This window comes from Rhamphochromis longiceps, linkage group LG4 (assembly GCF_057381845.1).
Source record: "Rhamphochromis longiceps isolate RC_006_pf linkage group LG4, R_longiceps_female_GT1.1, whole genome shotgun sequence".
NCBI classification, from domain to species: domain Eukaryota; kingdom Metazoa; phylum Chordata; class Actinopteri; order Cichliformes; family Cichlidae; genus Rhamphochromis; species Rhamphochromis longiceps.
Genome location: NC_140560.1, coordinates 18,438,143 through 18,450,884, shown reverse-complemented (window position 1 = coordinate 18,450,884; position 12,742 = coordinate 18,438,143). Strand labels below are relative to the sequence as shown.

At 36.0% G+C, this 12,742-nt stretch overlaps 2 protein-coding genes across 2 annotated transcripts; one reads left to right on the top strand and one right to left on the bottom strand.

The window, feature by feature from the left end:
• The first annotated feature begins 2,432 nt into the window (after positions 1-2,432).
• On the top strand, positions 2,433-5,264 carry cabp5b (calcium binding protein 5b). The gene is made up of 6 exons (XM_085405163.1): positions 2,433-2,628; positions 3,596-3,626; positions 3,718-3,861; positions 4,370-4,479; positions 4,634-4,781; positions 5,236-5,264. The coding sequence occupies exons 1-6, from the start codon at positions 2,578-2,580 to the stop codon at positions 5,262-5,264; spliced, it is 513 nt and encodes a 170-aa protein (XP_085261289.1). The 5' UTR covers positions 2,433-2,577.
• Positions 5,265-8,970: 3,706 nt separating this feature from the next.
• On the bottom strand, positions 8,971-12,339 carry asphd1 (aspartate beta-hydroxylase domain containing 1). Its single transcript, XM_085405162.1, has 5 exons — positions 11,887-12,339; positions 11,547-11,753; positions 10,183-10,390; positions 9,420-9,533; positions 8,971-9,201 (listed from the first exon to the last, which is right to left on the bottom strand). Exons 1-5 carry the CDS (start codon positions 12,337-12,339, stop codon positions 9,092-9,094), a joined length of 1,092 nt encoding a protein of 363 aa, XP_085261288.1. The 3' UTR covers positions 8,971-9,091.
• Between the last annotated feature and the right edge of the window lie 403 nt (positions 12,340-12,742).

Genomic DNA, 12,742 nt, shown 5'->3' with positions numbered 1-12,742 from the left:
AGATGTGGAGGGTCTCACTAATGTGTGAATTTGGCAAATTCAATTCACATTAAGCATTTTCCTTTATCTGTAATATACAATCAATAAACACTTCAGAGAAATTGAAGACATTTTTGTACAAAAGGGACAAAAACAGTTAGCAGGTGGCACTGAATGAGGACATGATTCTGTACTGAAAAGCACAGAAATTCATGGACATCACATGTACCAGCATTGTCTCCACGTAATAGAGCAGCATTGTTTCTTTGTAATTAGTTCTGCGTTATTGTCTGTTTGTTATATTCTGAGAAATTTGAAGCATACACTCAAAGGAGGGTTTAAATTATTTGAAAATTGGTATATTATTTATAGCACCCAATGCAGACTTTCTTTATGAACAACTGAGAATGATTTACATCTTCTACAGTGACTCAGCTTCTTTGGAAACACAGTCATATTATTTGTGATTCAAATCCTGACAGACGACTGCGGGTGTTTAATTCTGTTTCAGTTCTGACCTCTGTGAACCAGATTTAAACTGCTTCTTATTACTCCTTCCTAATCTGCACAGGAAGATGTGAGTTTGCATAGTGGGGGAAAAAAAAGTTTCAAACTAAAAAAAAATCACATTTGCACATGTTTTTGGTTGTGCTTGTTAAATTTCAGTTTCATGCCTTGCTGATATTTTAACTATGATATGCAAAACCTTTCTGTCTTTCATCATTAGTCAAGCGTCTTTAATCATCAAAATGAGCCATAAGATTAAAAAATAAAAGAAAAAATACATTTAAACACCACATTTCTAGAAATTGTCTCCTACAGAAAGAAAAAAGCATTAAAACTTTAGATTTGTCAGTGTTTGTTTGTTCTTATGATTATGTTTGCATACAGTGTATTCACCATTTCAGGCCTGGACACCTGCTGACATTCAAATGTGTGCAGTGAAATGTGTGCCTTCTGTTTTAAGAACTTGTATTTGTAGTGCTGATCGTTTTTTAAAGCAGTTTCACATCTACAGCTGTGGTCCCAGAGGTATGTAGAGACGGGGCAGTAAGTCTCTAAAGATGATACTGCATGTTTCAAAAAACAAGAAAACAGGAAACCTTCAAGACTCACTGGCCATTGTGACAATACTACAGTCACATTTATCTCAAAGTGCTTTACAGTACAAGCCATATTCACTCATTTCCACACACACTCATATATGCAGGCTTTTGATCGAGACACAGCCTTTGCTCTGTCACACATACACTCTTCCAGAGAGCGCAGTTGCTTTAATGAAGGAAAACATCCAGTCAACAGCAGGGCAGAAATATCTAGTTTACCATCTGGATATCTGCTCTCAGATCTTAAGTGGGAGGGGCAGATTTGTCTGGGTCATATAAATAAAAATGCAGCTAAATGTTGCATGGAATTTATTCCTGTCTTTCTGCTTTCACTAACAAACATGTTCAGTTTGCTACCTCACTTCCCACAAGCCTAATATTTATTTTTGTTCCATTAAAAATAAATGATTTAATGAACAGCTGAATTTTGACCAGTTTCTCCTAATCCCCAGCCTGTACTTATGATGAATAAGGAGAAAAGGACAAATCCAATGACACAAACTACCACTTAAGGTACTTTGATTACATCAGGAGAAACTCAAGAAAAAAGTCTTTATTAACAAAGTGATGGTTATTAGGTACCCAACTTACTGGCAGTCCTTCTTGTCTGGCGTCATTATGGGCAAAACCTATTTACTGCTTAACAATTTGGAAAATGTTACAAGCATGAAAATGATGTAACCCTGATTAATATTCATTTCATTAATAGTTTTTACAAAAGACATCAGGACATGACATAACTACACAAAGACAATTTTATGTGGTGAATACAGTTAATCTGTTATATAAACACGTATAATTTTAAATACATATCTGATGCCTGAGCTAGCTGCCACAATCTCATTTTCCTGTATTTATTTTGAGGCGTCACATTGGTCACGTGCTTATTTATTTAAAATTATGTGATGCAGCAAATAATGTGTATTTATGAGTTAGGACTTAAGAATATGATGCAGATTGACGACATTACACACATCATAAAATTTTGACAAAGCATTGGTTTATATGGTCATATAACAGGACACTGCTGTATTCTCATATAAAGCATGTAAGAGTCACAGCGATTCTTTGTTTTCGCTGATTGTTTGCATGTAGAGACTATGACTAATCCTAAGCATTAACTGCGGGGTCATATAAGAAACTTTTTTTTTTTAAATATGTAATGAAAGCAGATTGTAGATAGTAAAACTGATGTAACAAATTAAAAAGCTTATTTTTTTATGTACAGGGTAACATTTGAACACATATGTGAAATGTCTATATGCACAGCATTTAAGCCTATCTTTCTTTTCCAGACCAAAGCGGCAGAGATAATCCATATGAGACATCCCTTGCCTCGCCTGGCGTATGTGGACCGCAGCTGATCTCAGTTCATACACACACACACACATACTCTCACTCGCTCACACTAAAAACAGAAGGAATTTATAGTTTTATAAGAAAGAAATTCACAAATACACATAGCTCGGGGATCTTGACTGAATCTGGCATCATGAGTCTTAAACAGCCCTGCATCTTTCTCAAAGGAGGCAAAAGGAGACATGTAAGTAAACATATGATTTCAGTTTGATCCTGTGACTTTATGGCTTTATCTTAAATTTCTAAATGGCAGATTAAAAGTAAGTCTATTTAAATTTCTCTTCTTTTTCTCTGTCAACAGAAATTCATTATTTTTTTGGAATAGTTGTTTTGGTTCCTATGGTAATTTTTATATCGTAGAATTTTCAGCTAATGAGGAAACAGGCTTAAAGAACTAATTCTAAGGCCGATTTTTGCTTGGTTCCTCACCAGAATGCTTTTCTCTCATTTTCTTTGAATACATTTTCTAATTTCATAGTAATAAGACACTTTATACATAATTCTAACAAGCATAGCTTAACCAAATGAAGGCTATGATCTACACAGGACATTCTGCACAGGAAATTTGATCAGATAGATGCTGTAGCTAAAGAACATGCCATGCAAGGGTGTATATGAACATAATAATACATGCTAAAAATGTACCATTCAGGAATAAAGATAGCAACTGTTAGAAGAATATCCCAGACAAAAGTATAATTACATAAACAACTATGAATGTATTTCACTCACACAATTGTATTAAAGATTTTCATTTATCATGTCTGAGTGACAATGACTCCCTCTCACTTCTTAGCTTACAATATTTTATTGCAGTAATGTTTAAATAAGTTATACACACTTACAGATCTTAAAGTCATTGAACAAAAGCAGTTTCAGCTAATGTGTTATGGGTGTTCTTATTATACAGGGAACATGATTATATATGCAGAGCTTAAGGAGCATTGCAGAAATGCACAGCATGCATGACTGTTACTTTTAGAAAGAGTCGTTTGTCCCCAGGGATGAGAATGTGTTGCGTGATTTGGTAACATCTGTCCAAGAACAACAGATGAAGAGTGCTTCATTGAGGCTAATGTTTACCAAATAGGTCAAATTTGTGGCACTACTGAAGCATTACTAATATCATTTTCATTTAAACTGTTTTGCAGTCAAGAGCACTTACACATGATGAGATAGAAGGTAATTATATGTTAAGCTTTCATATTTACTTTATAAAGGGTTGTATAATTCTTTACATTTCTCACTTTTCCTCAAATTGTATGCTCCACAGAGTTACGTGAAGCTTTTGTAGAGTTTGATAAGGACAAGGATGGTTTAATAAGCTGTAAAGACTTGGGGAACTTGATGAGGACCATGGGTTATATGCCAACTGAAATGGAGCTGATAGAACTGAGCCAAAACATCAACATGAACCGTGAGTAATGTGACAACAAAGTAAAACTAAAACCTACAGTTTATTAACTGAAGAAAACGAAGTCTAACTATCACATTTTATGAAGAATAATACAGACAAATATAACAGTGACATTAAAAAACACCTTTTTTTCTGTGACACACATTTGACTTTTTTAAATATGTAATAAAGTCCCATATTTGTTGATTATGGGTTTTTTTTTTCGCTTTTTCTTTTATTATTTTTCTACAAACACAAATAGAAACATGGCATCATTTCTTCTTAAAGTTTCTGGAAACTTGACTTGAAAATGGTTCATTAAAGCTGACATTTCCTGTTTCATATGGGTATAATAACATTAGTCATCATAATGCATTTTATGATCATTTGGCTCATTCTATGTCAGTGTGTGTACATATGGACATTTATGAAACCCATAGAAACACTATTGTAAAGTATTTCATTCTAGTCCATCATCACAGGAAGACAAATGCCCTGCTTAAACTATGTTATCGAAATCTTATTGCAGTTGGGGGGCGGGTGGACTTTGAGGATTTTGTCGCCCTAATGACCCCCAAGCTTCTGGATGAAACTGCAGGGATGATTGGTTTGAAGGAACTCAAAGATGCTTTCAAAGAGGTAAGCACACCTTTGACTCACTTTGTGGTCTTTGGCACCCCATGGTGGACAGTGCATTAACTTACTTTAAAAAACTTTGTTAGAGCATGAAACTCATGCAGCAGAACTCTAAAAGGTTTGCAATATTTGGATGGCTTCTTCCTCTTTTCTGCAGTTTGATTTAGATGGCGATGGTGCTATCACTTCTGATGAGATGAAACATGCTATGTTGAAGTTGTTGGGCAAACAAACCAGCAAAAATGAAATCAATGCAGTGGTCAAGGAGGCTGACGACAATGGTGATGGAACAGTTGACTTTGAGGGTAAGTTAAACAAACAGACCACAAAAAAATAATTTCATTTTACAGCAACTTTTTATATTATTTTGTGTTGCCTCACATAATAATATTACTATTACTATAACTGTGAAACAGGAAACTTAAAGAAAGAAGAAGTTGTGCATTCAGCTTAGTTTTAACTGATATAGTGCCAATTTATAACAACACTCACCTCAAGGAAAAGGAAATTAGTTTAACTTAAGCTTTTGTTGTTGTGACAAAAACATATTCAAAATTTGTCTTCCTAATACTGTGACAGTCCTCGGTAGAAAAACTTATTACACACGTATTTACCGATATTTCAATCTTGCTGGCAAATCTATGTCATCAATAATGCTGCTGCAAGGCTGCGACATTTACATAAGAATGAATAAATATTTGTAGCTTTATGGAGCAAGAAGAACATAGCTTATAGAAACTATGTTTATTTTCTTTACAGAGTTTGTGAAAATGATGTCACAGAAATGAGAACAAAGGAATGAAGAAAGGAGCGGATGTATTTTTATTACGTTTTCTGTTATTGTTATTTTGTAATTTCTGGTAATGGGCTCCTGCATCACTGCTAGAATATGTGGCACTCATTATTTTTTTTAAATCTTACTTATTAATTTATGGATTTGCTATTGTCAAAATTTGTTAGCTCTAGAAAGCCAGACCTGATTTTGTGTATTTGTCACTTGTCCCCTTCTTTCTTAATGCCCTGAACGTGTCCAAGTTTAAAAAAATGACAGGTTGTATCTGTGTCATTGTTTGATTTTTAAAATTTATAAATAAATATAAAATATTAAAAATAGCAACTCTACAGTATATTAAGTTAATTTATGATCTGGACAGACTTGGTGGGCTGCGGTGCATACCGATATTTCATGCTGGAAGTGATTTACATTGCATGAATTCCTTCCTGGACATTTTCACCTATATTAGTTCTGCATGTTTAGCTGAAATTCTTGTTTTTGGCTCAGAAAAAGGATTGCAATTCATGTCAAACTACAAAAGGTCATTGATTTTCAGTTTAACTTAGCAGTGGAGTTTACTGACATGCTAATTATTGTATTCCCTGAACAGATACATGCATTTCCCCAGTTTTACTGCTAATCACCAGACAGGAGGTGTCGTCTAAGTGGTGCTGTGTTCTTGCCTTATTTGGATAAAACATCAGAGATTAGGTTTCTTTATTGCTCTGTGACATGTGAGATAATTAAAACATATGTGATGATTGTGGTAGAGATGCACCATTGTAAAAAATATATATATATATATATATTGTTGTTTTTGTTTTTTGTTGTTTGTTTGGTTTTTTTGCTTTGGCACCTTTAAATTAATATCTGAAACAAAATAGTTACAAAAATTAATAATCATCATTTTCCATGACCAAATTAACATAATTAATACAATGTTTTGTATATGTGTAAAAAAAAATGTGATATTTATTGAATGATGAGTATTATTTATACATGTTGTTGTAATGTTTTGCTCTTTGGTTGTGTCTCCACTGTCTGCTGTCTGCTCTCATGAGCTCAGTCAGGCTCAGCTGTATTGGGAAAAAGAAGAACAGGGCACAGATGTTACTCTGGGATGGGTGATATGTTCTTTACTGACAGTCACAGCTTGAAGTTATTTCCTCTATGATCAGGACTATGATCAGCCTGTTATGGCAAATAGACAGTATTCTCAAAAATATTTTATTCCAGACTGCAGGTTGTGTAAAGGTTGAAGTTGTTGTATCCCATTTTTCTCTCTGCAGCGATGACTTGGGTAAAAATCATTCAGCATCTTTTCTCTTCAAAGTCAAGATTGCAAAATCTGTAATAAACCTCTGAAGGATGGCTGTTTCCATGGAATTTTATTTATTACTGGAAATTTTTCTCAACAATTGAACAGTTGAATACCAATGACTGATGTAATTTCCAAACAGCAGACTCCCAGTGATAGTAAGCAGAGATTTATTTTTCAACCACTTTCCATATTAGACATCTTTCACTTTTGAAAATCCCTCTAGTTGCTAATTCTGTTGCATAACAAAAGAACAGCATGTGAGTTCTTGCATGTGACAAAGGCTATTTTCATCTTTCAGACTTACATGTAATGGTTGAGTTTGTAAAGACTAATATCAAGGCTGGTAATGACAAATAATGTGTGTTATAGAACTTTGTTACATTTTCAGAAAAAAAACTACTTAATTATTCTTTCTGACTGGATGACTAATAATATTGCAATATGCCATTAGTGGCATACAAATATCTCTACAATATAGGTTTAACTTTATTTTTAAATATTTACTAATAAAGTTTCATATCTCTTCATTTTGAAAAAAACTTCTTTTACTTGCTTTTAAATTGTTATACTATCTGCTAATGACTGTGAAAGCTTCATTATTTCTTCCCAGTAAATGTCCCCTGCTGAATGAATCATTCCCATACAACTGCATTTAAACAGTCTCGGGAATAATCTGCCTCTTTGGGATGGATTAGTTCAGTCAGTGTAATCCCCATCATGGGACCCTCACAGGAACAGATGGCAGATAAGACAAAATCGGCACACTAATTCTTATCTACCGACTAAAAAAAGGAAGCAAAAAAGGGCTAAATGACCTAAATGATTGGAAATGTGTTTCAGTATGATGATTGAATTAAAAGACACATTCATTAAAGTGTTTGTGTGATATGTTTTAGACTGCATACCTTTTTTTAGACTATAAACTTGCCCATGTCCCTAAATAATTATTTTCACCTAAATAATTAAGTTTTGAAATATATACAAATAAGAATATTCAAATATTCAATGCAGCAACTTATTGCATTTAGGCATGTAGAAACTGTCATGAAGAACTTACACCGTGGCCTGGTTGTTAGTGTCGAATGCGGTGGTCTGAGTATTTCATAAACTGCTGATCCACTGTGATTTTCCCACCTAAACATGTCTAAGGTTTGCAGACTATGGACCAAAAAAGAGAAAATATCCAGTGAGCGGCAGTTCTCCAGCTGAAAATGGCAGAGGTCACAAGAGAATGGTCAGACTCCTTAAAGGAAGACAACGGTGACTTAAATAACCACTTCTTATAGCCAAGGTATGCAAAAGAGCATCTCTGAATGTATAACATGTAATTGTAAAGCAACTACAGCTGCAGAAGACCACAGTAAGTCTTACTCCTGTCAGCTGAAAAAAGGGAACTGAGACTACATTGCGCAGGAAAAATGTTCCCTGATGAGTCTCAGTTTCCAGTGTGACATTAAGATAGTGGGTCAGAATTTTGTAAACAGCATAAAAGCATAGACGCATACTGCCATCTGTACATCCGTCCATCCAGATGATATTTGGGCCCCTTGGTACCGACTGATTATATATAGCAAGACAATAATGGTTTGATCATTTATTTGGTTTTTGATTTCCAAACAGCATTGACAAAAGCCTCATATAGGACTGTGCAAAAGTTTTTGAGCCACACATCATCATCATCATCATCATTATTATTATTATTATTATTATTACAAAGAATAAACATGTTTATATTAAGTATTGAATTTTAAGCTTATTATAATTTTACAATTCTGTTTTGTATTTTCTATTTTTTACAATTCCTTATGTACTGAATTATCATGTGTGTTCTTATATGTTTCAATAAATCACTGCACCTTCGTCCCATTTTCCTAGTAAAATATAAAGAACTGACAGATGGATCAAGACTTTTGCACAGTACTATATGTTGTATAATATGTAAACCACTGCAGGGCAATCAGTTATAAACAAAACTATAGGAAAGCACTTCTAGATAGAAATATACAAGCATACACAGAGGACTGTATGTAGGGAAAGAAAGAACCACAGTATATATTAGTCAAAATATTTTTGGCAATAATTTTGGAAAATAAAAATCATTTTATATTACAATTGTAATATTTATCTTTTTTTTTCACAGTTTTTCTGGTTGAATCATTCCCATAGCATATCTGCACATGCATCAACAGTTGAAAATAAACTCCAGTAGTTTTCACATGCATAAAGTTATGATGCCAAGTTGCTAACACTGGATCTGCTCTTTGTGCTTTCAAGTGATGCTTAGTTTGTGGCCTAGCATCCAGCCTATAACAACAATGTAATGCATTCATGTGGTAAATCTCGGTGTAGACCCTAAATCCAACAGCACTTGAAAGCATGGCTAATGGCTTGTGTAATTCTTGGGGCAGATTCACACAGCGGTTAATTTACTGGAATGAGATGCATGTCCCAGGACTACCAGGTCTAATGTAAGGCATCTCTTCATGTTGTATACAAGTACACAGATAAACAAAAACATTTTAGAGTTCAGGGCTGAACATGAAGTCCAGGGCTTGTCTCTCTGCTGCAGCCACATTTGGATGCCAAAGGTCCACACTTAAAATGACGCTGGGTCTAGAATCTGGAGGGCCTTTCAAAGGAGACGGAGATATAGTTTTAGCATTTAAAAAATGTAATAGCTGTTTATACTTATCTAAAACAATTCATAAAAATTGATCAGGAATCTTTTTTTTTAATTACCCACCACATTTTACATCTTAACATTTGGTCATATGTTAATTAATAAATGCAATAAGCTAATAGATCACAAATTAATTCATTTGTCAAAGCCATTTGTGACTCACTGACCCTTGTGGGAGACAGTGTGAAGGAAGGAGTCATCAACCAGGAGGCAGTGTCCTTCTGACCAGCACTGAGGCTCCCCTCCCACCACCAGCTCGCACAGGGGTGGAGTCTGCAGACCTACAACAGCGACGTCTGTCTTTCAGCTTTGGTTTTAAAAACACAGCATTATGCTTTCCCCTTTACTTAAAAGGGCATGGCTTCCAACCCTGTTTTTATTTAAAGCAGCAAGGATTATAGCCAGATGGATCACATTACAAAAATGACGAGAGGGAACTGAACCTCAACCCTGACCAGAGAAGTATCACATTATGCAATGGTTTAGTATTTACTCTGTTTTTTCTTGTATTTCTCTATAGTGCAGCGAAGTCTGACAACAATTTATTATGTGCACCCAAACAGTTCCACCTTTTCAATCTTAAATCCAATAATACTGCTTTGTTTTTGCTCGCACAGTGCATTATCTATAATGAACTAATAATTTACATAACTTGAGGTAGTTCCTGCAATACACACACATACATACCCTGAAGTCAAGTCCTACAGGTGATAAACCAGTGTGTGTGTGTGTGTGTGTGTGTGTGTGTGTGTGTGTGTGTGTGTGTGTGTGTGTGTGTGTGTGTGTGTGTGTGTGTGTACTTTGATGTAAATATCATAAAAACAGGTCATTAGGTTGAGGAGGATAAATCCATGTATTAGTGTAGTGTGGATAGTTACAACAGAATAAACAGATTCCATTATCCACAATAACTATAAGTCCATTACATACCAAGATGACAACGCAGGCGTGTATTAGTGGGTCCATATGTGCTTCCCAAAGTTGCTCCAGGGCCCAGCAGCCAAAATCCTGCTGATCCCAATGAGTTGCTGTTTATAAAAGTACGTAAAGACAGAAGTGTCCGGTAGGTGCAGGGACAGGCACGGCAGTTTCCTGCCACAGAGACACCAGCGCTGTACAAAGGAAACACAGCTTGGCCCTGAAAAAGATAAAAGTCCATGTTTAACATTTGATACAGATCTTTTTTTTCTAACAGTTCCGATCACAAGCTTACATCCACTCATCATGGGCATGAAGTCATAGTAATTTGGGGATTTTAATGATTTCTTGGAACTGTTCTTTTTCCAGGGTGGGATGATTTTACAGCACACCTCTTTAATTGCCTTAGAAAACAAGAACTGGGTCCACACATTTCATTTTATTTTGGATTTTATCGAATCCACACAAAAGTATGCATACGGGCTCAAATATATACAAGTACTCACTTTAATATTTTAATAAGTGGTGCTGAAGCTTCTGTAATCCCCATTAACATGACAAGGTCCAGGTCTATTAACTTCTCATTGGTGATAATAACCAGCTACAGCTTGACTGACCAATACTCAGAACAATAGTTATGCAGATGTGTCACCACTTTGCCAAGTAGGCACAAACTGCCACCCTCAGATGAGATGAAGCCAGTTTTACATTGCCATGAACTGAGAGGGTGCCAAGCTAGAAAGAAGTCCCTGCTCCAAAATCAACACCTTTGAACTCGACTGAAATTTAGTCACAAAACTGGGTCCAAGCCAGAAAAAACTGTTTCAATTTACTCTACCAATTCTACCAAGACGAATAGACAAATATCTGGCCAGAATTTTGTCAGAAGCTTGTTAATGGCAATCAAAAGCACTGATGTGCAACTTGATTTAAACAAATTTCACTTTTACTCTGAGGCTGTCAGCATACTTTTTATGCTGTGGATTAGAGAAGATCCAAAATAAATTCAAACTTGTGCACCCAGTTCTTGTTTTTTTTAGTCATTAAACATGTGTGCTGTACAAACATGGCACCCTGGAAAAAGGACAGTTCAGATAAATCATTAAATGTCCCAAATTAACAGGGCATTCATGTCTTTGATGAGAGTAAACTAGAGACCACAACTGTACATTATGAGCCAAAAAAAAGAAAAAAACAGTGAAAAAATAATGAATAATCAGAAAAATGCCATCATACTAAAATATATCTCAGGAAGTGTAGTAGATTTCCAGGACTTACCAAGTTCATTCCATGGTATTTTGAATGACAGATAATTATTTTTGGATGGTGCATTATATCACTTTCTCCCAGTTGGCCTGAAGGATTTTATTGCATACCTTTGGTCCTACACAGGTCCAGCCTAATTTTGAGTCAATGCCCTTCTGGTAAACAGCCTGGAATTCAGCCAAGATTGCAGGGTAGTTGGCTTCCAAGACTTCAATGTCATGTCGATGAGCGTCACGTGGGAAGAAAGGCACACTTGGAACATCTGGCAGAAAGAAGAGATGAGGCTTCTGTATAGCAGAGTGATCATTTAGTCTGACCTAAAGTGAGACAAATGAAAAAGCTGTGATTATTTCTTGGCAGAGTTTTCTTTTGGTTTTTTTGGCTTCAAGAATGCAGCTGTAAATCTTAAACCATTGTGGAACAACTCTTGCAGTCCACTTGGAAGCATACCTGCTCGCGGAGGCCCTTATGAATGCGGCCCATGCCCACCCAACTGTAGCGTTTGGCATACTGCTGCAGGGCTGTGTACAACTTCTTGGCTTCTGCAGATGCCTGGGCAGGGAACAAGGCATGACTCAGCACTGGGGTGAGGTAGCCCTGTCCCTGCTCATCGTCTTCCACTGTTTCCATGGAAATAAAGGGACTAATTTGATCGCTCCTGGACAGCTTGGATCGTGCACTGCACTTTGTTCCAATACAGCTACCGCTACGGGACATCATGGACCTCCTTGAGCTTGACTTGAGCTTTCCAGCATGCGCATGGCCTGGGATTGGCAGATCGGAGCCCATCCGATAACAGTGCCAAAGAAACAAAAGCAGTAGAGTCCACAGAAGGCCGCTCAGTGATTGTACACCCAGCTCCATATACGGAGTCAAGGGAAGCGTGTTCATTGACCAGTGCATCCTTTAATTTTGGGAGACACTGAAATAATAAAATAGAAACAGACTGAGAGATAATACAACATGTGTAATTTGGCAAAGTTCTATTGCTACTTTACTTCTTTTATGAATTTAAGGAGTTTTACAGATGCCATCACACTTGTACTTTTTACTTGCACTTTTTGCATGGTTATGTTTTTAATTAAAGTGGATTCGTGTATTTTTTTTTTTAATTTATGGAACAAAACAACAAGATTTTTCCCACAGTTCTGTTTTTCTTGCAGTCCAAAGCAAACAAAAGACCGTCCTTGCCCAACCTATTTTCTTTATCGTAATCCCCGTTCAGCGCCATGGGGATTGAGGTCGATGTCAGAGTGGACTTGAGAGTGGACATGTAGCTTTGGATCACTGGGTCACTTACCCCCCC